The sequence below is a fragment of the Aquila chrysaetos genome, chromosome 3 (assembly GCF_900496995.4).
Source record: "Aquila chrysaetos chrysaetos chromosome 3, bAquChr1.4, whole genome shotgun sequence".
NCBI lineage: Eukaryota > Metazoa > Chordata > Aves > Accipitriformes > Accipitridae > Aquila > Aquila chrysaetos.
Window position 1 is genome coordinate 63661998 of NC_044006.1, and position 25240 is coordinate 63687237.

The 25240-nt window shown below is 38.7% G+C and overlaps 1 protein-coding gene across 17 annotated transcripts in view; it reads right to left on the reverse strand.

Moving 5' to 3' along the window:
* Nucleotides 1-25240, reverse strand: part of PARD3 (par-3 family cell polarity regulator) — a 461106-nt gene that overhangs the window by 87413 nt on the left and 348453 nt on the right. For all 17 annotated transcript variants that reach the window (XR_003922618.1, XM_041122444.1, XM_030008342.2 and 14 more), the window contains one exon: nucleotides 14140-14397. Coding sequence is in view for 16 of the 17 variants with exons in the window: in XM_041122444.1 (XP_040978378.1) it covers nucleotides 14140-14397 (258 nt within the window). In the remaining variant the exon portion in view is untranslated. The remainder of the gene's footprint in view (nucleotides 1-14139; nucleotides 14398-25240) is intronic.

A 25240-nucleotide genomic window follows, 5' to 3' on the forward strand; every position in this document is an offset into this window, starting at 1 on the left:
TAATTCTCTTTTATAATAAACGTCAGTGAAATATTAATGATCACTATGCTATCAACTGTAAGAAGTAATAGCAACAAAGAAATAAAAATCAGATCTTAAACTGCCTAGCTTAAATATGTTGAGATTGTGTAATCAACTGCTGAATGTGCAGAAGTCCTTTTCAGTGCCCATCTGTAAGGAATACAAACACTGCAGCCATAGCTACTGAGACTTAGCTCAACCTATAGGAAAGAAAGTTTTCCTTCTAGATGCCCACATTCAGTCTCACATAAGCAAACAGACACAATGTCCTGCAAACCTCCTCTGAAGAGCTGCTCAGGAAGCACTGACAGGCATAATATGAAATTAGGACAGACTGCACAACCTTGTGAAATGCTGTAGGTTCCTTACAAATGAAAAACACCTATCAAAACCAAGGTCAAGAGCAAAACAAAATCTATTTCTCCTCCTACTAGAGAGATAGGTATTCAAGAGCTAGCCATCTTCAGATGAAAGTATGGGGAATTTTAAGATGAGATAAATATCTTACTGAGAAATAAATTGAAAAACACTTTTCAGAGTTCTTGTATGACTGGAGGGAGCACGCAGCTCTGCTCTCCATATCTCCTCACTGAAGAGCAGGTTTGAGTAGCTCAGGCAGAACGCTGGAGGATGTGACTGTTGAGTTGCTTCAAATAGTGCTCCTGTGCTCTGCACAGAGAACATAGATTGACTGAAGATGGAGTAATGAACTAAGAGGGTGAAATATGAAAAATATGATGAAAGTAAGCTCAAAAAAGGAGAGACATTCCATTTGTCTCTGAACAGAGAAGGGAAGGAAGACAGTGTTTGTCTCTTCTATGCTGTGATGTGGTAATATCTGAGCTAACTTTTGTCTTTGCAGCAGTCTAAACACCACAACAGAGGTCTCAGCAGGAGCTAATTTACCTTGGTTTGTGACTGAGGAACACGCATCAAAATTATTTTTTCCTCTTTTCTTAGGATATCAAGGGACACGCTCAGATAGGTACTGGGAATTTCAGACACTTTATGTCTTTCTGCCCTAGACCCTAGTACATTCAAGAGAACATGGAGGTGATAAAGTAAAAATTTAGGTTAAATACCAGGCAATTGTCTTCTCAAACAAGAGCTATAAAAGGAAAAGAGTAGGCTATCTCTCCACATTAAAGCTGGTGGACAAACCCCATTTTAAACTGACTGAATGTGCACTACACAAGTGATGGAACAAACCACAGCAGGAATCAATTCCGTGTGTGGAGGGATTCAGACCAAGTGACTAACAAGGTCTTTTCTATAACTCAGTAGAAAATGGTTTCTGGAAGAACATCACCAGGCACTTCTCATAGGCCTACAGGTGTTAACCTTGGCGCCCTGGCCATGTTCCAGCTCAGGTAATTACCTTTTTCGCTTAAATTCTCCTTCCAGACTCTCCTGGCTTGTCTCCACTCCCCAGCCCTGATTTATATGCAATTAAACAGCAGCAGTGTTTCACTGTGCAGGTGGTTGCACGTCAGTGCAGGGAGTGGTGAGGGGATCAGCTGTGGAGTGAAATGGTTGTTATATTGACTACAAGTCCCCATTAAAGGTTATGAAGTTCTTTAGGGTCCTTGCAAATATACTATCTAGATGACAGACAACCTTCTATAGACCATCCTATTCCCCACCTGTGCTTACGAGAAGGGACGGTTGATTTTTTTTTTTTTCCTTTTTTTTTTCTGAGGGTGAGAGGGTAGCTTGCTCCCCTTTGTCACGGCAAGCTCAGCAGGCAGCTTCCTCTCCTCGATCACCGTCCTGCAGCACTCCCGATCTCCACAGGAGAGTTGCTTCATTTCCCCCTCCCTCTCCTCCAGTGCAGCCCTTCAGCTCCGCAGGAGGCACCCACATCTCCTGAGGCTTTGTTCCTGCAATGCCACAGCACTCGCCATCTGCAAATTTTAGCTCACGAACAAACATAGGTGAGCAGGACTTTGAGAAATGCTTGAAAGCCTTTGTTTCACAATTCCCTGCCAGCATCATTTCTCCGGGACTTATGATCTCCTTTTGTCCAGGAAATTGTGCTGATGAGCTGCAGACCCTGAGTGTTAAAAGCGAAATACTGAAAAACCTTTAGCAGAAGAGAGGCTGTCAGAGCAGCAGGTCCCGCATGGCAGCGATCCTGCCTGTGCGGGAGAGCAACACAATTCTCCACCAGCAGAATGAGACCGACTGAGAAGCAAGAACTAAGTATGTATAAGGAGCATATGCAATCCAACAGCACACTCAACTCTGAGTCATTTTTTAAATGTACTTTCAGATGCATCATTTTTGGTGGAGCTGAATGCTGTAGGCACAATACAAAACCTGTGAAATAAAGAGGAGGCAGCTTCCAATATTTCAAGAGGAATGAAGAGTTATACTTTGTCCTCAAACTTTTTCTTCAAGTTTTGAATAGTGTAGTGGAGAAAAAGACAACATACGTATTCAAAATAATTTGTGAAAAACAAGCCACGTACCTAAGTGTAACTCTGAAATATGAAAATACAATAGGTGATTTAAGAAAAAAGCCAACTTTGGCAATCATTCTAGGAAAAGGTCAATGCTAACAATGAAGTATTATTTTGTAAGGTAATCCTAATTATTTTAAAAATTTCTCGACGCCTGGAAATTCTGAATGTTTTTTCATATTCCAAATCTTACACGAAGTGATTAATTAATTTTGGTTGTTTGTTTTTGTGTTTTGGTTTTTTTTTTTTTTTTTTTTTTTATACCAGACTCTTCTCAGAGTTGCACAGCAATAGGATGAGAGAAAATGGACACAAACTGAAGGACGGGAAATTCTGATACAAGAAGCTTTTTCTTTTTGCTTTTGTTTTTTTAGATAGCATGAAGCTGGTCAAATACTGGAACAGGCAGCCAGGGGGCTGGATAAAATCTCCATCCTCAGAGATATTCAGGATACAACTGCAGCCCTGAGCAACCTGACCTGATCAAAACTGCTCAGCAGGGGGTTGAACTAGATGAGCTCTGGAGGTCACTTCCTCTGGAGTGGAGGAATTTTTAGAGAAGATTTTTTTTATATGAATACATACAGTCAGACATAAATATGCACACGTAAAAAATCTGCCACAGCTAAACACATTGATGCACCTGCATCTCATCCTGCACATAAGTATGTGCTCTGCTGAATGTGGATACACGCTCACGTGTGACATGCTACATAGATGATGGAGGCATCTGAGTCTGAGAAGGAATATTAAAAAACATAAGCATGAGCTCCAATAAAGTAGGATTATTCCTGACACTGAATGCTATCTCGGTTTTACCTATTTTCCTGTTAAATTCTGACATGTTAAGCTGCAGGAATTTCAACTACATCAGAATAGTGCAACTAATGAAAGCTAATGAAATTCAGTCTGTGTGAATTGTTCAATGTGGCTTAAGAGGACAAACAACAACTTAGCTCTGACCATCTAACCAAGACGTAGAAGAGATTTTTTGAAATTCTAATTAGACTGGATTGAAGAAAATGGCTACAAATAAGAAAAGAAAAAGATGGCCCTGCCCTAAATCACAGTGCATGCACAGAACGGGCATGAACTGCATCCATGGAGTGTGACATGCTTTTCACAAGTGAGAGGTGAGCAAAGGAAAATGAAGACTGTGACTGTTTTCCAGCCAGCCACAGAAAAGGATCAGGGTACAGTCCACGGCACTTGGACTGCTTCAACTCACTACGTTCTGCTGATGCCAAGTAACCAACCATTGGTTGTTTTAACACGGTACCTGAATGGAAAGTTTCCTGGATACTACTCTACAGGGACACCTTCCAAGAAGAAACAGGTTATGAATCTCAACTTAAAATAGTAACGCAAATGCATTTTGGGACTGGAAATTACCAGAGTATGATAATGTAGACAAAACTTGGATGAGCAGCCCTACGAAAGTGAAAGGAGCAATTTCTTTTAATTGTACATCCTTTCACAAAATGCCTTTGCATAAATTCCCATAATTGCTTTTCTTCATGATCCCCCAAAGATTTAGATAAAATACCATTACTTACAGCACTGCTTTAATTCCAACTTAGTTTTAGATGAACTATAAAGCCTAACTTAGTGACTGTGCAATCTTACTGACTATACTGACTCTCTTAATTTCCCTCTACCATCTCTCTAATATTTTTGCCTCACTTGCCATATATAAAACTACACATGTCCTCAAGTTTTAACATGTCTGTTTGAGAATTTATATTTTATCAGATACAGAGATTGAAAAAAACATTAGTAAAAGCAAATGTATGGAAAATTGCTTCTGCAGAAAAGAAGCCTCTGTCTTAAGTACAGTTTTAAAAAAGTTGGATCAATTAGCAATCTGTGAATGTTAGAAACATCTTAACAATGTCTCAAAGATGAAAGAGCATATCACAGAATGAGGAAAGGGGGAAAAATTAAATTATGTCTGCAGTCATAATGAATCAAAGCCCAGAAGGTGGTCTCCGAATCAGCAGGTTTTGATGAAATATTAAGGAAAATGATTATTGATGAAAAATGAATAAGCTCTTTTTGATTTTAGCAACCTTTAAATCACACTTTGCTAATTAAAATAGCTTCAATGCATCCCTCCATTCCTTGATGGGCATTTAGCAATCCTTAGATATGGGTGGGTTAATTTGACAACATTTTGGCAAATATGCATAGAGTTTATCTTAAGCAAGCAGACACAGCACAGTTTAAGTTGATGTACAAAATAATACATAGCTAAACCTTCTTCTTTTTCCTTTTTCTCTTTTTTTTTCACACTATATCTACTAACACAATTACAAAGTAATGACAGGCAGCTTCTGCTTGTTTCCTCTGCAGCATACAATACACAGTAATATGTACTACAACTATTAATGAGCCATGAACTATGTCTCAGGAAATAAAGACCGATGCTAATATTTTCTATATCTCCTTTGTTTGCCAGGTCAGAGCACTTTTAGGACAATTACTCTTACTACCTAGAGGCCTGTTACTACGGGTACTGAGGTCTTCTGCAAATAAATTTCCTTCCCAAAGATAAGTAGAAATGAGAAGTCTGGGGGACATTAGTTCTCATATCCCTTGAAGTTGTATGGATTCTAATTGCTTTTTAAAATGTTGGTAGTAGAAATTCTGCATTCTCTTTTCATCCCGGTTTGTACTGTGCTTCCTTTTAAAGGGAAACCTAGGAATGAGGGAAGGCTGCAATCGAGACGGAATTGTTGCACACAGAAGACATTTCATTACAGAATGCGATGAAATTCAGGTGTGCTGTGCATTATTGTTACAAAACTATACATAAAAATTAAAATGAAGATCTGCTCCTTTGCTTTTTCTTTCATAAATTAAGTCTTATATGTTGTATCACCATCTAAAGTCTGGGCAGATGAAATTACCTATCCATTACAAATATGCGATCTATTTACTGTAATAACATTTCATATATCCATCATGTAAGAAAGACTTCTACGATTGCATCAGATTGAAAAGCTATTTAAATGTCACTTGTATTTTACGGAATGAAAAAAAAATCGTAGCCAGTAAATAAGTCTGATGTTAGAACAACATTTTTCAGACATAGATAATCATATAAAATAGGTCATGCAAGAAACCTTTTAATGTCTCACATCATAGTGTTTGAGCCTTAAGGAACAAGATTTCAAATACCTTATAAACCGATTTTTTTAACAAAATGCTATGAAGTATAAGGCTGCAGTAATATACACTGTTTTCTGAGTGATGAGTGGAAAAGCATTGGTTTTCAACTTTCCAACCAAGAACACACTGAAATGAGATCTTTCAGCAATTTCTCAGTTGCCAGGGTTGCCAATGTGTTATGTTTCATAAGCACTCATTCAATGAGTTTACAAGATGTTAAAAAGAATTATCCCCCCCCCCCCCAACATATATCCAGTGATGTTATTTTCCTTCCTAAAATTTACTGCAGAGGATTCCTCCCTCCAATTAGACTCCACCACTTCTGCCAGTGACAAACTACTTTGACCATAAGCAGGACGCTTTTTAAGTCACATAAACAAACAAGACTGGCCAGAAGGATAAACAATGTAGTTAAATACAGTTTGTCTCACCTGTGAATGAGATACCATACATAAAAAAAGAACAGAACAAAAAAAAACCTCCAAACCCCTCCAACATTAGAGGAACATAAATAAAAAATTAATTTTAATTTTACTTTTCGTCCATTGACATACATTAATTTAAAGATCTAACTTCAAATTGTGTATCTAGTTTTAGCAAGCGGAGAGACAGGATTCAGCAAACACACAGCACTCCCTCCAAGCTCTGCCTGTGCACCTCTCTCCTATAATCAGACAACTCTAAAATGCAACCCCCCCCCCAGCTCTTTAAATGCTTGGAGAGGAGAAGCCTGAATCCTTCACCAAAGAGGAACAGATGGGTTGACTGGAGGGACATAAAAGATAGAAAAATCATAAATTTGTATTCTATTTAGAAAGGGCCACATTCAACAGCAACAACAAATTAAACTGATTAAATTACGGCATTCAAGTGCTGCATAACATCAGTTCGCAATCCAAATTTTGGTTAGCAGGACTAGCAAAGAACAGATTTTAACATTTTACACTGGTAGGATCAAAGCACTTCATTTAATGAATGGGAGAGCCTTTGCTTTTTCAGCTTTGTGTACTCAAATATTCCCCATAATTTTCTCAGGATGAAGAACTTCAAATTGTATTGATGGCATTAGTGGGAAATAAAGATGTGCATGTTACACACACAGCTGGTTTTTGGGACTGCAGTCTCAAGCCATACAATAACCATTCGATGCCCGAGACATTGGCTGTTCTATTTTTTACATCATATTTGTTTCATACAAGGATATATAATTAAAGTTTTCTGTTTTCTTTTTTCTTTTTTTTTTAATTAAATGCTGCCTTCTACCATCTGAAAAAATGTGAAGGTTTTTCTCTTTTTTTTTCTCCAAGCAACAAAACCACCCAACTGATCTATATCTGTAGTCAAATTGCACTAATATACCAATGAAAAATATTATACATAATTCAGTTACAGTGTATTGAAAATCCAAATATATATTATACCCTTAAAATGGATGAAAAGTGACAGGTTTTGATCTACCCTTTATAAGTATAGTCGCTCATCATAAGCAGTAGCCGCACTTAAAGAATTGAAAATCACAAACCTAAACAGATACTCCTAATTCCCAGCAAAGGGAGCTCCTCAGCAGTTGCTCAGAATAGGGGCACTAAGGGCATGTTCGGGTGGGCCCCACTTCACCCCCTCGTTTTGTAACCCGGAGTGGGAAGTTCATCTCTTTCTTATCTTTCTGTGCATTCTCCCACTGCAACCATTTGTAGAGGTACTAACTCAGGCTGCTTTTGTAAAAACAAACAAATAGCTGTCACACTTCAGATTACACGGCAAGCTGACTGGAGGAGAGAGGAAGCAAAACCACCCGGGTTTAAGTGAGGCTGCGGCTGTGGTAAATGGAGAAAGACGCAGTTCTCACAACAGTATCTGTGCTTGGTATCTATTCAGAAAGAAACCAGGACTTGCAAGTAATTAAAATGGGAGACCTGAATAGAGTTCACTGTAAGTCTGCCATTTATTCCACCAAAGTGGTAACCCAAACAGGGGAGTGCAATTGCATACTTTCACAATAGGGAGCCTACATAAATCCTCATGAATTTATATTAAAACTTGTCTTATATTCTATCAAGATGGAAGAACAAAAGAAAACAACCAACCTAAGATGATAAAATGCCAATGCTAATAGTGTGTATTGGGTTCTAAATATACGGGTCTGTGAGAGACCAAGCTAATTTTTAGGCAGTCCTGGGGGCAAGGATTACTGGCTTATAGGATGAAGGGTAGAGGAACAAAAAAACCCAATGTGTTAGCGCTAAAGTGAAATTAAACCCCATGAAGAGTCTCACAGAGGCTCTAACTAATCCTTCTGTGGGTTATCACAGACAGAGGAGGAAAAACACCACAATGACTTCCAAGTATTATTTTCAGTTTTACACATTAGAGAACTGCAAACAGTTCATTAACCCACTGCTCTCCAGCGGGTTGTCTTGGAAAGTCTGTTTGATTATCCCATAATGGCATATGTGCCATTTTCTAGTCCAGGAAAGTCCTTCCAGAAGCCAGATTCTCACAGGAATGAAGCTTTGTTATGCCATAAAAGGTGACACTAACTGGAAGATAAGGATTTAAAACCTATTACTATTAATTTCTGAAATATTACTCATTATTTAGGGAGCTTGGAAAACAAACAGGTCCCTGCTCTGAAATGCTTGCAACCTAACTGAGTATTTACAGCATATTTACCCACACTAAGTGGTACCTTCCCCTGGTAGCACATCATCTGTAGGGCTCTGATGGCAGAGGGTGATAAACAACGAAGAACAAGGGATCCAGGCGTAGGAAAACACTTCTACATCAGCGAAGAGAAGTAAACAGAGGTAGGAGGGAAGGGCTTACTCATAATCTTATTCCATCCAGGTTGTTAGCCTTCTGCACAGCTCTGCAGGTTTTAAATGTCATTGGTTAGATGGTTTACAGTGCCGTGGCGTTTCCCTTCGTGAAAGCGCTCTTCGAGTCAACTTCCAGAACTGTCAAAAAATCTCTTCATTTAAGAAACAAGAAATACCCTAGCATTTACAGGATGCATCACCCTGAGTAATAACTCCTATCTCCATCTCTGGTGGGCCTGGCGGTAAGCTCAGATTCCTATGCATAAATGATCCCACAGACTTAAGAACACTCCTGTGACTGACACTACTAATAAAGAAGTTTAATATAGCTGCACAAGCGCCTTGTTTTTTTAACAAATATTTATCCAGGCATGGCAATATAGTATTTCATAGCTTTCATGACCCATTCTGCTATTGCTAAGAGTTATTTTACACACTAGAAAGACAGGGTCTGCTTATTTCACTTTTTATATTCCTATATTATATCAGAGTGTTTCTTTCCAGTTTCCAGGATTCATTACTCTCATGCCAATTTAAGCACAAAGATACTGGTGAGCGAATAAAAGTTAACTTCTTAATAAAACGTTCTCCCTTTCTTTTTGGAAAAGCAGCATGGAAAGTATGTGGTCTGACCTTAAAAACAGCATCTTGCCTCTTCGCACCGAACAGATGAGAGTTAAAGCAAGTGGGGTTATTTTCTGTTCCCAAATATTCCTTTGACATAACTTGATTCCACTTCTGATAGAAAAGAAACCAGTTCATAAAGGTCTCCCTTCTAAAATGAACATCTTTTCTTTTTAATGGCAAAATGCATGCAAAAAGCATGTGATTATGGTATTTATGTTTCCATTAAAATGTCCTCAGCAAGCTGGAGGAGTCTAGCCTACTATTTTCAAGCTATTTAGATTTACAGCAGCACAGTGCCTATTTTATTTCAATTATATTTCAGGACAATGCACTCTTGGTGGGAAATGATTACAAAGTGACAGCCAGTAAACGTCCATTAGGAGTTGTCTTTCTACATACTGCTCAGCTATGGATGTCAGGTGATCGCTATAAAACCCCATTGTATAGCATCATTGTCATCTACATGAAAAACACTATTGATCAGTCGTGCAGCTTCTCTTCTGTATGATGCAAAACATACTAGAGACACTTTTCAGCTAAGCTAAAAGCTTTATCCACAAGAACACTGTTCTCGAGACACTTCTTTTCTGAACTGTAAAATAAACATAGATTATACATTCCACCCCAATTTTGCTCCATTAATAAGAAGCAAAAAACTTCTTAGCAGCCTGTCTCTGTAAGCTATCAATACATAGGATGGAGCTAACATCGTAAGGGCAGCTGATGTATATGCAGCTATACTGATCACCAATCACTCCCAACAGATTTTATTTATTTATTTATTGCTAGAGCTTCATTTCTTCTAGGCAATAAAATCCTCCTCTGTTAAGAAAGAGAATATGCTTTAATTCTCTAGGATCAAGAACAGAAAAAAACTTTTTTTCAGTGCCACTGGAGAGACTTGCTATGACTAGCGTAAATGGAATTTAAAGCGTTTCAAGATTCACAGGAGCTACTCGTATGCATGGATTACATAAGAAGCCCAAAATAAATAACCTTTCATATTTCAACTACATATTTAACAGATAATAACTATAACTGAAAAACTAAACATACTGACCAACACCACCCCCCCCCCCCATATCCATCAATGATGTCACTCAGGTGCAACATAAATCTGCATTAAAGCAATTCTAAAACAGCTTCAAGTACTGTAAGGATATATTTGAGTAAAATTTACTATTTATAGATGGTTTTTTTAATAGCCATTGTTGGTAAGATGGGTAAAGCAATGTCATTTATACACATCCAGATGTGCAAATCTCCAATGAGTAAGTTAACATCTCTTTCTCCTTTGCTGTATTTTGGCATTATACAATCCACTTTCTAATTTAGAGAAATGGACGGACAAACTATTTAAGGAATAACCGTGTAATTCTTACTGTTTTGTACTATCTGTCTACAATTGGAGTGCTTGGGATACATGGCAAGAGAAAATACATCCAAGAAGGAGAATGAAGAAACAGGCCTGTTTTAACACTGGTTGAACACTGGTTCAAGTTAGGTTATAAAATAACTTGGGGGACCTCTGCCTGACAACTTGGCAGTACCATCATCTGTTGAAGCACTATAATAGTTGTCCTCATAATATCCTTAAACTTGCAAAAAATAAAATAAAATTGTCCATTATTCTGATGAGCGGTTTACATACTTGTCCTCCACTTTGTTATCATTCATATGCCATGACACAGTTAAACTTACATCAGTTGGTGGCATGTGTTGATGAAAATAAGAGAGAAGTCGAAGGAATATTAAAGAAAAACAAACCCTGACAAGGCCTCACACACAGGCGCAGTCATTCTCTTGCAAGTTAAGGAAAAATTTGTCATAAGTGTTCAGCAATGGTATGCAAACTATTATGGGACATTTTGTTATAGGCTTCTTTGTAAGAGACTTTTAAATAACCTTTTGGACATACTTAAATGTCAAATTTTGTTTGGCACTAAGCACCAAACTGTAATAGAAATAACATTTCCCATATAAACAATGCTGCTTTTAATATGAATGTGCTAAAGATTTGAGACAGCCTGGCCATTACCAGCTCCTGGCAGTTCAGCACAAGGGTAACACACTGCAAGCAATTTCCCTTCCCGTCCACAAAGGCTGGAAGCAACTGTTTCTATTTAGGTAACCTCTGAAACGTCCAGAGGAAAGGAAAGGATGGCAGGGCAAAGGGGTAAAACACACTGAAAATAACGCTCACTGCAGGTGAACGCTAATGTAAACAATATTTTAAGGATGCAGAACTGCAACCAACTATTTCCCCTCAAATTTCTTGCAGCATCATCAGGATAAATCAGACTGCAGAGAAGAGAGCTCCCTGGAGAAGAGCCTTGTGAAGAAGCACTTGGATGCTTGGTGTGGAAAAGGGCACAACGGGAGATGCCAAGTGGAGGGGGAAGGTCTCACTGCTGGAAAGGGACAGCAAGAAACAAGTTGCAGTGCACGTGGGGTGAGGAGCCAGGTATCCTACAGACGGGGAGACAACAGAGTTAACAAGCACCTCAGGCCCACACGGCCACAACTGTTTCTTAAAATGATGCTCAGATGATACTTTCTTAATGCATCTAAGATAAAGCCTGTAAAACAGAGAGCAGCCTTGGGAAGATAGCTCAGCTGCGATCCAGGCTCTCCTGCTGAACGTTACACAGGGTCAAGCTCCCAGGCGTCCTTCACACACCTCGGGAAGACTGAAATGTGCTCCCTCACAGCTGTTACATCTCCTCTGTGCCCAAAGCAAGCAACACGCTCTCTCAGCGGTGGGGCCAACGTACAGACCCGACTACTGGGAGAGTTAAATTTGAGCCTAAGATTGCACAAGTCACTGCAACATTCCCCAGAAAGTCTCCCGGAGATGGGTAGGATTCAGCAGCTCCGCAGTTTGGGTGTTAATAAAGGTGTGAGGAGAGAAGAAAGAAAATTCCACACAGTAGACACCTTCATGCCTCAGACCCCTGAACAGGTACTTCAGAGCACATTTATAGCAAATAATAATCCTTGTCCATCTGAATTTCCTATTTCTTTCCAGGTGTTTCTTGTCAAATGTGTCGCCGCTTTATCAGAGGAATGGGGGTGGCTTTTCCTGCCCCAGTTCTAGCCCCCCACTTGCGTTTTCTCCCTCTGCTCAAGCCCATTTGTGTTCACTGGGACTTTCCTTTTGTCACAGCGTGATCCCGCTGTGAGAGACAGGGCCCTCTGTGCTCCAGGAGCAGCCTGAATGTGCAGAACTACCACACTGCTCTGCAGTCCTACCCTTACGATTAACATCAGATTCTGCCGGTACCCCATTATCTTCAGTTTTACTCACTCTCTCCCGGCTCTTTTATCAGCAATCACACAGACTTAGCTAGGTCACGCAGGTCTTATATTTCACCGTGCCAGGTTCACATCAAAGAACTTTTTTTTTGTTGATGTGACATTGATGCCATTCAAGTCCAGCACGAAACATTGCCTTTGGTCTAACAAAAACAGCCATGAGAGTCACCACGTGGCAGCCATATCCAACCAAGCTATCTTAATTTCCAAAGGCACAAAAGTGCTGAAATGTCAGGCACCTGGGCATACCAGCGCCAGTCAATGTAAGGCTAAGGAATATAAAATTTCAAGGGCACACATGAAGCTGTCATCTTTTAAAATTATTTTGCTTCCTTCACTGAAATAATGTACGTATCCACAATATATAAATTATGTTTATTTAATATGAAAAGTAGACTTTTACACAGTGCAATGCAAGAGAACAGTGCAACTGAGAAAATAAAAAGGCAGTTGTGGTACTGAATTTTAGTAAAAATTTATGCATTCAACAATGCACCTGAGATTTTCTTATTTGTCATGCTAGAGAACATATTTTTACCAATATTATGTAAAGGAACTTTTCAAAATAGATCCAGTGGAGGCTTAAATACACCAATCTCAGTCCTCAATTAAAAAGTTTTAGACAACTAGCTGAACTCTGCACGACAGCTGCTTTCCTTAAGACCAAATACAAATGACTCCGTTACCACCTAGAACAGAATATGCAAGATGAACACCAGTCCTCATGTAGAGCTATAGAGATCTCAAACACTGCAACCAAAGACACTGCTTTGCTGATTTAACTGAAAGTCCAGTATTTTTCTTCCAGAAAGAATGGCGTAGAAAACAAAACAATGAGTGGTTTTATTATGAGCTAAATTAATAACCTCTGAATGAGTTAACGATACCTCCTGCACTAGGATTTTAGTGTTAGTTTTTGCAAAGCTTAGAAAATGCAGAACTACAAAATCATAGATGTAAGCCAAGAAAACAGATGTATTTTCATTGTTAAAGTACAAAAAAGCTGTGAATTTTGCCTTTGGTTATTTCTACTTTATGTTAGTTTACATGTCTGTTTTAGCTTCAGGTTTTCAAATGAACTCAAAACTCCATCAACAGAAACCGGAATTTTGCCCAATTTCAGCATAAAACCAATCATGACACACTTTAGATAATGTAACCACAGAAAGAGTACAAATCATAAGCTACAGCCCAAGAAGAGAAAGTAACTCATGAGTCAACCTTGGAGTTTACTCACTTGATCTATATATAATCAAAAAGCTCAACCTGTTAGACTGAAGTTCAGGACTACAGTAGGACTAGAATCCAGGTAAGCTTTAACCCACTTTTGCTTTAACAAGAACTTTCCAGAGATTTTGTTAACTGCTGTGAATAGGTTGGAAATGTTGTACTCCACAATCATATCAGTTAGAGCTCTGACACATAAACCAGATGATGTTACAGGTTTGAATTTAATCTGAATGATACCAAACGGTGACTCCAAAATTCCAAACCATCTGAAGAAAGAGAAGAAAAGCAGTTGCTCTGCAGAAAATAACTTTCATGTCCCATTCTGTTATAGTTTGATTTGTGTGAGCTCAATACTTTTCTACATAAAGGCTTTTAAAAAGCCATTAATAAAAATGCAGTTCTGACTTTCCAATTGACGTACAGTCATCTCCCATGACAAAAGCATTACAAGGGTGGATTTTGAAAGAGCATATTGATTGATGTCTGGTGCCTACCTGTCTACAGGTGAAGACTTTGAATTCCGTGGTTTCTTCACTTGGGCATACAAGGCTTCCACTGTCTGCCCTTCCCTCGGGCTCTGTGGTCGGGTGTTCAGTGTTATCGTGCCGCTATTTGAAGAAGAGTCATAGGAAGCAATCCCAGCGTACATTGGGTCCGCATCACAGCCAAACGTCCGGTTAAAATCCTGTATCTCTGCATAGTCACGTTCACGAGCTTGTCTCTCTCGAAATTCTCGAGTTTTTGCTTGAATTCTGAAAAATTAAAAGAAGGCTGAAACTAATTTCCCCCCCCCCAGTCATTTGAAAGCAGCAGTTAGCAGACACTTTAGGTAGCCCATCTTAATGAAAACCACTGAAGCATTTCCAGTTTCAGTTTGCCATGGAGTCTCTGGTTTACCTTGGATATTGAAACCTAGATTGAAGCAATGCTACAATCAACACTGGCCTTTAAGGAAGAAGTCTGATTATCCACTGTCTTTTCTTTCATTATTAAGTTAAATAATGACTAGCCATAGCTGTTGATAAACAGAGTTATATGTTGTTTCATGCATCTTAGGATGCCTGTGCTGTTACCTGACCTGTATGAGAATGGCCTGACACTGTTCATATTGTATTGTACTCCATCAAAACCTAACAGGTTTAATGGTTCTAATGCCTGCATTTAGAGAGGAATTTTAATGTAGTTTCTTGGACCAATACTACAAAAATCATACTTCTTTCAGAATTGAAAAACTTCACATGGATAGGACACACATATATATATTTATGTATGCATGCATGCAGTAAACAGCAGAAGTAGATTCTTGTATGAATCGTTCAAAAAGTCCATGTTTTGTTTAAAATGTAAACAAACTGAATCTGGCATCTCTCAAAAGTAGGCAGTTTTTTCTCAGAAAGTAATAACATGTGCCTTATGTTAAAGTTACAAATGAAAGGTGATGCTGTACTGGGGTTTTGTATCTAGGTGCACTTGTTATGTGGATGATAAAAAGTGACAGATAAAAACAGATGACATTTAGGAATCTGACAAACACAAATTGAGCACAGGTCATATTTTCAAAAGCACACAAAGCTATTACTAAAATTTGATCTGGGCTTCAAAGTTTCTATGGCATTTTAGAAAATTTGATGTATCACACACACATGCACGGCGAACTGAAAAAAACAGCCCCCCCAACATTGTCTCCCCAGACCAATTTAATGCTCTGTCATCATTGCAAAATGAAGCACTCAGCTGTCTCCTCCCTTCCATTAGTAAAATGCTCCTTTTTCATCTAATACAGCCACGGCTACACAGTGTGACAGCATCCATCCGTTCAGACTACAGCTCTGTGCACCTCTGTTACGTGCCATTTCCAAAGACAGCTTGTTCACCAACTTTTAACAAGAACAGCCTACTCAAAGCTTCTGTCTCTTTTGAAAGTAAGCCTTGTCTCTTTTGAAAATAGAAACGCCTTAAAGTTAGGTAACTGACATTTTTGGAAATTTTAAACTTAGCCCCATTCACGATTAGTCTTTGCAAAAAGAAAAGGGGATACACAAAGGGTGGGATTCAGGTTGCAGATCAAGACATCGGAATTTAGGTGTCTGCAGTAGGTGAGGTCACGCCAGCTACATGTGCAGGCTCCCTTTACAGTCCAGGGAGCCTTAGGTCAGCAGACTCCAGAGTTACACAGGTGCCGTGCTAGTCGGTGTGTCCTAGCATGAAAGGAGCTGCTCTATAGACACTTTTGATGCTGTTGTTTAGGTCTTCCTTGGGAGCTTGGATGCCCAGCCTTGATTCAGCTGCTCAGACATAAGCAGCTACGACCACCTGACATGCCCAGGTAATCCTGCTGGACCTCCAGCTGCTGGGCAAGAAGGACTCCTGCAGGTCCTTGTCACATCTGCCAGCCCCGTGCTGACATCTCAGAGACAGTGATACCTCAAATGACACAAGACGTCTGTGTTCAAGCATGTGAATCCAGCTCTGAGCTGGTATGGGAATATCAAAATTTAAGTGTCTTCATCAAATTGAGTCCCAAGAAAATCGTTCTTTCTATGCTAACAAAGATTGCCATGACAAACCAAGGGAATAGGAGGATGGCACAGATAGGCAGACCTGTTTTCCCCCAAAATCCTACAAGTATTGACCAAGGATACTGATTTGGGATACAACTGATTGGCTGAACTCCCTTCAACAGCCAGTGTCATCTACACTGATGGTTCAGTGATTCATTTACATGCCCCAAGTTATACCTCAGCATAATTCCTCTTTTTATGTCTACTACCATTGACTTGTGCACCACAACTCTCACTCATATTCAGTCACAGTGGAAAGAAAAACAGCCATACAGGAAAAAAAAAAAAAAGGCAAATAGAAGAAACCTGAGAAAGTTTGCAAATACAAAATTATTTTCTTTACTCGTTGCTTTTATTTTAATAGGGAAAAATGGAAATGAAAACTGTAACAGTATTCAGCTGACAGCACGTTCCTCCACAATTTCAGCAACATCAAGCTGGAATTGTTTTTTGGGTTTTGTTTGATTTACAGTGAAGAAGGACATGGGTTTAAATCCAAACCCATTTCAAATTTAAACTGTGTTTTTGCATGCCTATTTTCAAAATAAAAATATGGTTTATGTTGTCCTATACTCCGAAGCTGTAATTCAGAAATGTTACAACCTTAATCACTTGGGAGGTATCTATGAAGAAGGAAAAACAGGCCTGAAAATGACCTGTGGTTGTTGATTCCTCTCTCTGCAGGTTTCACTTCCAATTTGTAGTCCTGTATTAATTACCCTGTGGAGGAACACATTTGTCTATTGATATTTGTCCTCTGAATGGAGAAGCAAAGGAAATCAGAAATTTCCTAGACATTGGTAGATTTAATTTTAATTTCAATGGACAATGTATCATCACATATTGGAACACTGGCTGACACCAATTTGAGAAAAAAAAAATCCATGTATTTTAGATAATCAAAATTTCAGTGTATGAAATCTGACAGTGTAGCAATAATGTGGCATAGAGTAATTCAGTCAGAAGAAAACATTGTTATCTGAAGTGCTTATAAAACAGAATTACCTGGTAGTAACCGGTCATATTGGCCTCAGTGTTACACTGACTGCTATGAGAGATGCTGGTGAACTTATCTAAATTTGACCATGAGTATCACATCACTCTCCACAGGTGCAGACATGAGTGTCCCCCATTTCATGTTAACCAATTTTTCTCATGTATTTGCTTATCGGCTATTTAATACATCTGGATGCAGTACCATTTGCAGCAAGAACATTAACATTTTCCCATGCATGGTTCAATGAGGGATACTCACTCCTGTTCAAGTGGGAGAAAACTGACTGTCGAAGTGTTGTGCAAGTAATTATGTTCACATCCCCCAGGAAAGTATTTTTAGAGTATTTTTCTACAACAGCTAATACAATACGTTAATACACATACATAGTATTAAAAATCAGAGTCTAAACATATTATAAATCTTCCTGTTAATTATAACCAAAGTACCCAGTAACCACTTGCAGTAGGTAACATTTAACAAAGGATAACCCTAAGGAGAAACTTCTAAGATGTCCCACTATACTGACACCCAAAATGTTCTGATTTTTTTCTCTTAATTGATCTTCTGTGCTTTAAGTTGAAACCACTGTGCAAGTCCTATCACTTTCACACGGCAGAAGTATAGGTATTCTGATTACTTAACATTTTTGAATATTGTTTAAAATACAGCTTTGTTTTTGCCTTCCCCAGGACACACTGCATTTAAACATTACGTCTCCAAACTTAAAGGAAGAAAATGACCAGGGAAAAATATGTAGCCATATTCTTGAAAAGAATAACAGCAATCAGCTGAATATTGCACTATCCCTTTTGCAATTATAACAGTTTTTAACTCTGAATATATTTTTATATAAGAACCTGAACTTAATGCGATGTTATTTTTTATGCTGACCCCTCTCCTTGTGCGCGCGTGTGTATATGCATGATACGGCCTAAATCATTTGTTAGCATATACCGCATTATGTATACATACAGGCAACGCCAGTGCAGACTATTGTGGTAAAGATTAAAATTATTACGTAAACACACTGTGCAGCACAGACAAGAACCTGGAACTTGCTCTGTAATTTAGCCCTAATCAGCAATGCTTCTGCTATTGAAATCCAGTATCTGGAGAAGTGTTTGACCACAATGCTTTGGTTTCACAATGTGGATATGTGTATTAAAGCTGTCTTCACTGCACTGTATTCCTTCATGACATGGCACAATAAAAATGCATATGTCTGAAATTTCAGATCAGCTAATTTTGAGGATTTATGGCCTTCTACAGATTTTGTGGGAGTTTAACAATAATAATAATGCTTAGCATTCACATAACTCTTTTCATCTTCAAAGAATTTTGCAAAAACTGCTAATCAATTTTGCAGTGTTTAAATGAAACTGAACTTTTAAAAATACAAAAGCTATCCCAAGAAGCTTCTAAACCCTTCTTGCTGAAGTGCTAATACTGCAAATGTCAACAATGTACTGTGTGCTTTCGAGACTCAAATTATAATGTTCAGTAAAGTATAAACTATCCTCATGCATTTGTGTGCCATTCAATTCAAAAGCTAATGATAACTGCTTCAAATGACAATATTGTTAGCTGCAGAACTTCCTATAATTGTTAGAAGAGCTTTTCATTGCAAGCTAATCCAGTAATGATAGACATACCCATTCTACAGTGATTCCTATGCACGTGAAATGGTGGTCACAAAAGTAAGGGAAAAGCTTACGCGCTGCTGACCCCAGCAAACAGCAGCCACTTCGTTCCTTTCTTCAAAACTCTTGTTAGTGAGATTCAGCTTTCAGATGAAGGCAACTACCATTTTAGACACCTAAAATTTAGGTGTTGACATATGTTTTAGACTCCCAGAAGAGCTGGTCAAGATTCAGCCACATTAGGCAACTGCCCACAGGGTCTAGAGAACAGTTCAGTTGAACATCTGTAATGTGGCTATTTTAAGGTGAAGCCAAACCCTTCTCCAGGCTCTATCAAATATCTCAAGAACCCCTCCCTTGACCACAAAGGCATTTAGCCATGTAGCTCACAGGCGGATACTAAATAATCATATTAGTCTGAGAGCCCAATCCCACCCTGAGCCAAATGTTTACAGCAGTTCTGCCTGAACTAAACTTTAACTTTTTCCAGCAACAGAAAACTCAAATCTGTGGTGCTGGCAGAGCTGTTTTGAGTAAAAGTGAATAAGTAAAGTTGGCAAAAGAAATCAACCCTAATTTCATGTAGTGTTAGGAGTGAAATTATAAATATATTCTCAATCCTTTGGGAGCTTGAGTGTCCTTTGTGGGATTTTTTTCGTATTTAGATCCCTGCAAAAAATCACCTACTTATCTTAATTGATGAACAGAGCACAGGAAGGATATTAATGGCAAGTACATTACATTTGCCGTTGCAATGGCAGCAATGTCCTCCCCTAAGAGCAGAAACAAAGTTGGCTGCTGCTTCTGGTGTGCAATTGCTTGGTCAATTCAATTAATCCTCCTGCTGCTGCCAGGATTCAGCTATTGCCCAAGTGATAATCCACAACCTCGGCTTTTCCACTGAGGCTCACTCATTTACAAAATCAGTATTGAACGCTTGCAGTTCCACATATGTGAGATGGCTGACAATGTTTATTAAGCATAGAAACAGCATTGTGTAAGGACAGAAGCTAAATGACAAGCTATTCACCGCTGCCAGTTCTCAGTTCTTCTGCCATCAGACTGGCATGTGTTGGGATGATGGATTGAAAACAGAGAAAAACAACGACACGTTTATAAAGCCAGTCAGCTTGTTTAAGTTAGTCAGACGGGATGAACACATTCAGTCCAATTTTTGCCAGATATCGTTTCTAATAAAGAGGTCAGGAGGTGCGTTGGCCAGTAGCCAAATCTTGTCAAATTTGTCTCCTCCTCCTTTGCTAGTGAAAAATACCTTGCAGGCACAGTGCACCAGCAACTAAGCCAGGTCTTGCTGTTCCTCCTCCCCCTCTCCTCGACTGCCTTCAGGGCTTTAATGGCCCCTTTTCTAATTTTTGGCAATCAAGTCAATATGGGAGTTTGTCCTCTCCTGTATTTTTCCTTGACCTTTGTCTAGATCCAAGCAGAATTTTTCTGACAACTACTCTTCTAATGAGGGTACCTTGATTATAGGCATTATTGTGATTTCCCTCTGAACCGGCATATGACACTTAGCTTTTCTTATCATGATTAGAGCTAGTCAGTTATCACAGTTATAACCACCTCTCAGCAAAGCCATCTGCTTTCCTGGGAAAAATCATTCTAAAGGATCACTGTGGGCAAAGGATAATCATGGGCAGCAACAGCGGTAGCTTGTAAACAAGAAAGACACCTCCTCTTCCTCATTTGCCCCCCATTTCATTCAAAACTTCAGCACATTTTAAAAAAAAAAAAGTCAGAAAATACTGCTATGTAAATATAATTTTTAAATTGAAAGGCTGGAGACCAACCTTTTTCAAGTCATTAAAAGAAAAATATTAACAGTTCTGCCTTATCTCCTGTGTACATACATGTGTGGCCAGCTGGCTGAAATATGACTGCCCTCTGATCTGAGACACATGAAGAAACACATACAAAATGTGGTCAGTTCGCTATGGATAAGCACAAGCACACAAGGACAAAATCAGAAAGGCCAAGGCACAATATGAAATAAAAGTAGCAGGGAGCTTTAAAGATAACAATAAATCATTGCGTAATTGCATTAGCAGTAAAAGGAAGAGCAAAGAAAAGGTTGCTCCCCTGCTCAGTAGTGAGGGAATGATATTGACAGATGATGCTGAGGAGACCTAAGGCCTAGTGGTTTTTTTTCTTTGCATGTGTCTTCACTGAAATGGCTGATTGCAAGCAGGTGGCCTGCACAATTGATACTGCTACCAATAACAAAAAGATCTCCAATCTAACAGCAAAAGAAGTAGCTAGAAACTGGTTAAGCTAGTTGGAACTTCATCCAACACACACAACTGTCTGAGGCAGTCTCAAAACTTTTGGGCAGCTGAAATACTGGAAAAACTAGAAGACAAACACCCCTCAGAGGAGGAGGAGGAGAATTACAGACTCATCAGTTTAACTTAAATCCCCTTTGAAACAAACTATTGGTAAGTACAGAGAAGATAATGCGATGAGCAGTAGCCACCATAGATTTATCAAGACCAGATGTGGTCAAGTCAGTCGGATTTCCTTCTACAACACAGTAAACACCTTGTGAACAGGGCAGAAACTGTGCATCTCAGGCGAAGAAAAACAGCTAAGGGATGGATGCAATAGGTTGAACCAGGCAGTTCCTACAGAGTATCTAGAGAGTAGCTCTCAGCAATTCACAGTCACACTAGATGGATGGATGGAGACATTTTCTACACGGATCTCTCTCTGAATCTACTCGGGGTTTTAATTATTAATTAGGATGCTATTGAATCTGCAGAAAACCAAAATGAAGGAACTTTGGGGGAAAGGATTAACATTTCAAATGTTCTTGAAAAATAGACAGAGTAGACTTCAAAAATAGAATTAACTTCAATAACAGCAACTGGAAGGTAATTTACATAGTTGGAATAATTAAGCATACCAATTAAAAGTAGGGGAAAAAAAATCTGTGATTTGCTTTTTCAGGAATGGATCTGGAAGCTCTATTGGATAACAGATACTCACAAGTCAGCGATGTCAAGCTGTTGGGGAAAAGAAAAAGACAGAGTGGGGACATAACAGCAGTCTCCAGATATATAAAGAGGAAAAGAGTAATGTTTTCCATCTCTAATGCAAGTACTAGGTATTTAGACTGCAGCAAGAGTAATTGAGACTAGATACTGTGGACAGGGGAACTTTCTAATGAAAAGGCAGCAGGAAAGATTGCCATGGGAAGTCTATGTCATTGTAAAGTGAAAAAAACCAGGATGAAACAAATATCTTGCAGGAATGGCACAGCCAGGAGACCCTACCTTGGAAAAGTGACATGAACTCTCTTCTATATCTATAATTCTGCACCTACGTAGAAATTTTACACACATATATTTCCTGTGTATTCATTCTACGACAACAGAGAAACATAACAGGGACTATATATAAAAAGGGGAAAAAAAAAAGGAGAAAAGGAAAAAAAGAAAAAATAAAAAAAGAAAAAAGAAAAAAGAAAAAGGAAAAAAGACAAAAAGAAAAAAAGAGAAAAAAAAGAAAAAAAAAAGCTGCCCACCACCTCGAAATTAAAGAAATGCATCTACACAATCAGTCTTAATTTTCTCTCTCCTTCAACAATCACAGCCTATCTACCAATTAGAATATGTGATAGTACTTACTGTCTCTCTGAAGTTCGCCCCTCCTCAAATCCCACATGCAGAAGAGATGCATGAGAATTTCAAAAACCTTTAATGAGCTACAACCCAGGAGGGCTGTAGTTAAAAAAAAAGGGGGGGGGGGGCAGGAGGAGTAAAGGTGATAAGGTGATTACTGTAAGTGCCCTAATACATTAAGAAGAGAACATCTCATTTTTATAAGGAGTTATATTAAAGAAGGCTATTACAGAAGGCAGCAAAATATGAGTGAAGATGTAAAGAAAAGAAAAAATGCAGGAGAGAAAGTAAATATTATGCATACAAGCAGGTGAAGTGCAAACACCAATTTGAAACCAAGTGACATTGATGAAACTAAAGAAGACATTAGAATAATTTCCTCTAACCTGGTGGAATCTCTCATGTATTTCACCCCTACCTTTCCTTACCCCCTGACCTTCTTGATTCATCCTTTGTCTTTCCAAAGTGAAGATACATGCCCCCAGCAGAGCATCTCAAACCTGCTTTCTTGGATCTTGGAGTAAACAAGTGAAAACCCTTGATTATTTCAATGTAAAATATCTGTAAATTACCACCTTGCTTAGATTTCAATGGAGCTTTTAGACTACTTTGCAGTTAACAGTCTGCAGCATTTCAGGGTGGAGGGTATGTCTGCTGTGTTTTTTTAAAGGATGTTTCAACCAAAGGCAAATTTATCAGGTACAAAGGCAACATATGTCCTCCCATCTCCAAAACAGACATTACCATGACTGAAATTTTCTTTCCTTATTTTCATGTCTGATCCAAGGGTCAGTGACCCCAGCCCTGGAGGATCACCCAGACGGGCAACTGGGACAGTTATCCTGCTGGGAACCATGTTGCATCAAAGAAAGAACATCATTGCCATCTGTAAGCAAAATGGAATTTAGTTTTTCTTTTGCATTACAAAAGTGGCCAGAAGAGCTGATATTTACACCTATGACAACAGATCCCTGATCATTAGATTAACTTTGCTCTAATCTCCTATCTAGCTCTTTTGATGGACTAAAGTAGAAAGGAAGAAGATCAAGAGATTCAGCTGTTCCTGAAACATGACTTGGGAGAGCTCCTGCTTCCATCCCTCCTCACTTTAAGAGCACTGGTTTCCTCTCTCACGCAGGCTTTCTTGGACCATTTCTTCCCCTAGATTTTTTTTTGTTGTTGTTTTCCAACTGGAGAACAATGCCAGAAAGCAGCACTGGTGGGCAACATCTGAATTTTGCAGTTAGATGTGTAAGGAGCAGCTGTTACCATATGTGCAAGAAACAAATGACACAGGCATACTATATATCAGATGGTACCATATATTGTACCATATATCAAATCAGTCATTCTCAGATACTGCAAGCAGTAACTGGAGGTCCAGCTACAATACTGTCATCAGTTGGTTGAGCTGAGCCTATCCAGCATCTACGCTCCTCTCGCTGAAGTCTAGTAACAAAAGTGAGTATAAAATTCTGCTGCTAGCTCTATTTCAGGTCTATTATTCTGTGTTTCTAGAGCACTATGTATAAAGTAGCCTAATCCTGAAGTTGGAAAATGAAACAGTCTGAATTGACAAAAATATACAATTAAAAACTCACAACAAAGCAAGGGATTATGTGAATCTCATACACTGAGGTTGAAAGAAAAGAAAAAGAAAAAAAACCCACCCCACCAATAGAGAATATAGCTTGTAAGTCAGTATCTTCGCTCAGGACCTACAAATGAGCACCGACACCACCTCTCAGGATTCACTTCTAAAACCTTGCTGGGTCACAGTACTGAGTGAGAGCATAAATCTACAGCATGGCCAGAAACAGAGCCAGGTTTCTTAAAACCCATTAAAAGGTTTGTTCTAGTAACTGGTTACAAAATAAAAGTTCCAGCTGTGGTGTGGAGGGAGGACCTATCTGCCTGTCCTGAATGTATCATTAGGTGTCTTTTCTGGTTAGTCAAATACTTGCTGCTGTGTCTAAGAATTAGAAAAAAGAGTGGGTTTAGTGCTTTATCTTACTGTTAGACTCCTGTAGTGCAGTCTGGAAAATCTGATGGGTTTTCAGTTCTGTTCAATTCAGCAACAATAATTTCAGTAAGTTAGTAATTATAGTACAGCTTTTTAATTCTCAAATAAGTATTTGCTACAGCAACTCTACCACTAACAGCATAGTTTATGGCACATCAGAGGATATACTGCTGCCTTATCCTAAAGTTCCTGGCATTCTAAAGTGAAACACAACATATTAGTGCTCTTACTTAGAAATGAAATTTCTAAGAGACCGCTGAACTCACATGATCCGCAAGACACCTTAACCAATTTTGTAACTCAGAATATTATAAAGACCACATAAATTATACTTTTAAATATATTGCAAGGGACTTGGCTGGATCTTGCCCAGTACAATGTCTTGAATGACTGTAGAGGAATAACAGAGAAAATAAACTTTTAGCACCATGTCTTAAAACCTCTGTACTTACAATACATAGCTAGAGAATGTGAGGAGCTTTGTTTAAAAAACGACCTCAGCAACTATTATTCCACAAAAGCTTCAATTTACATATCTCCCAAAGTCAGTATTTTTATGAAGTGGAACTGGTCTGAAATGTTTATCCAAAGCTCAATATTCTCATGCTTCATATCTGTGTTCTCTTACAAAAAATTACTGCCGTTGATTTGTTTTCAAGTCCTGCACCCTCATCCATTATGTAAAGAACCACTGCCAAAAACAATGCTAAAAATCTCAGTGAAACTGGAATATCCC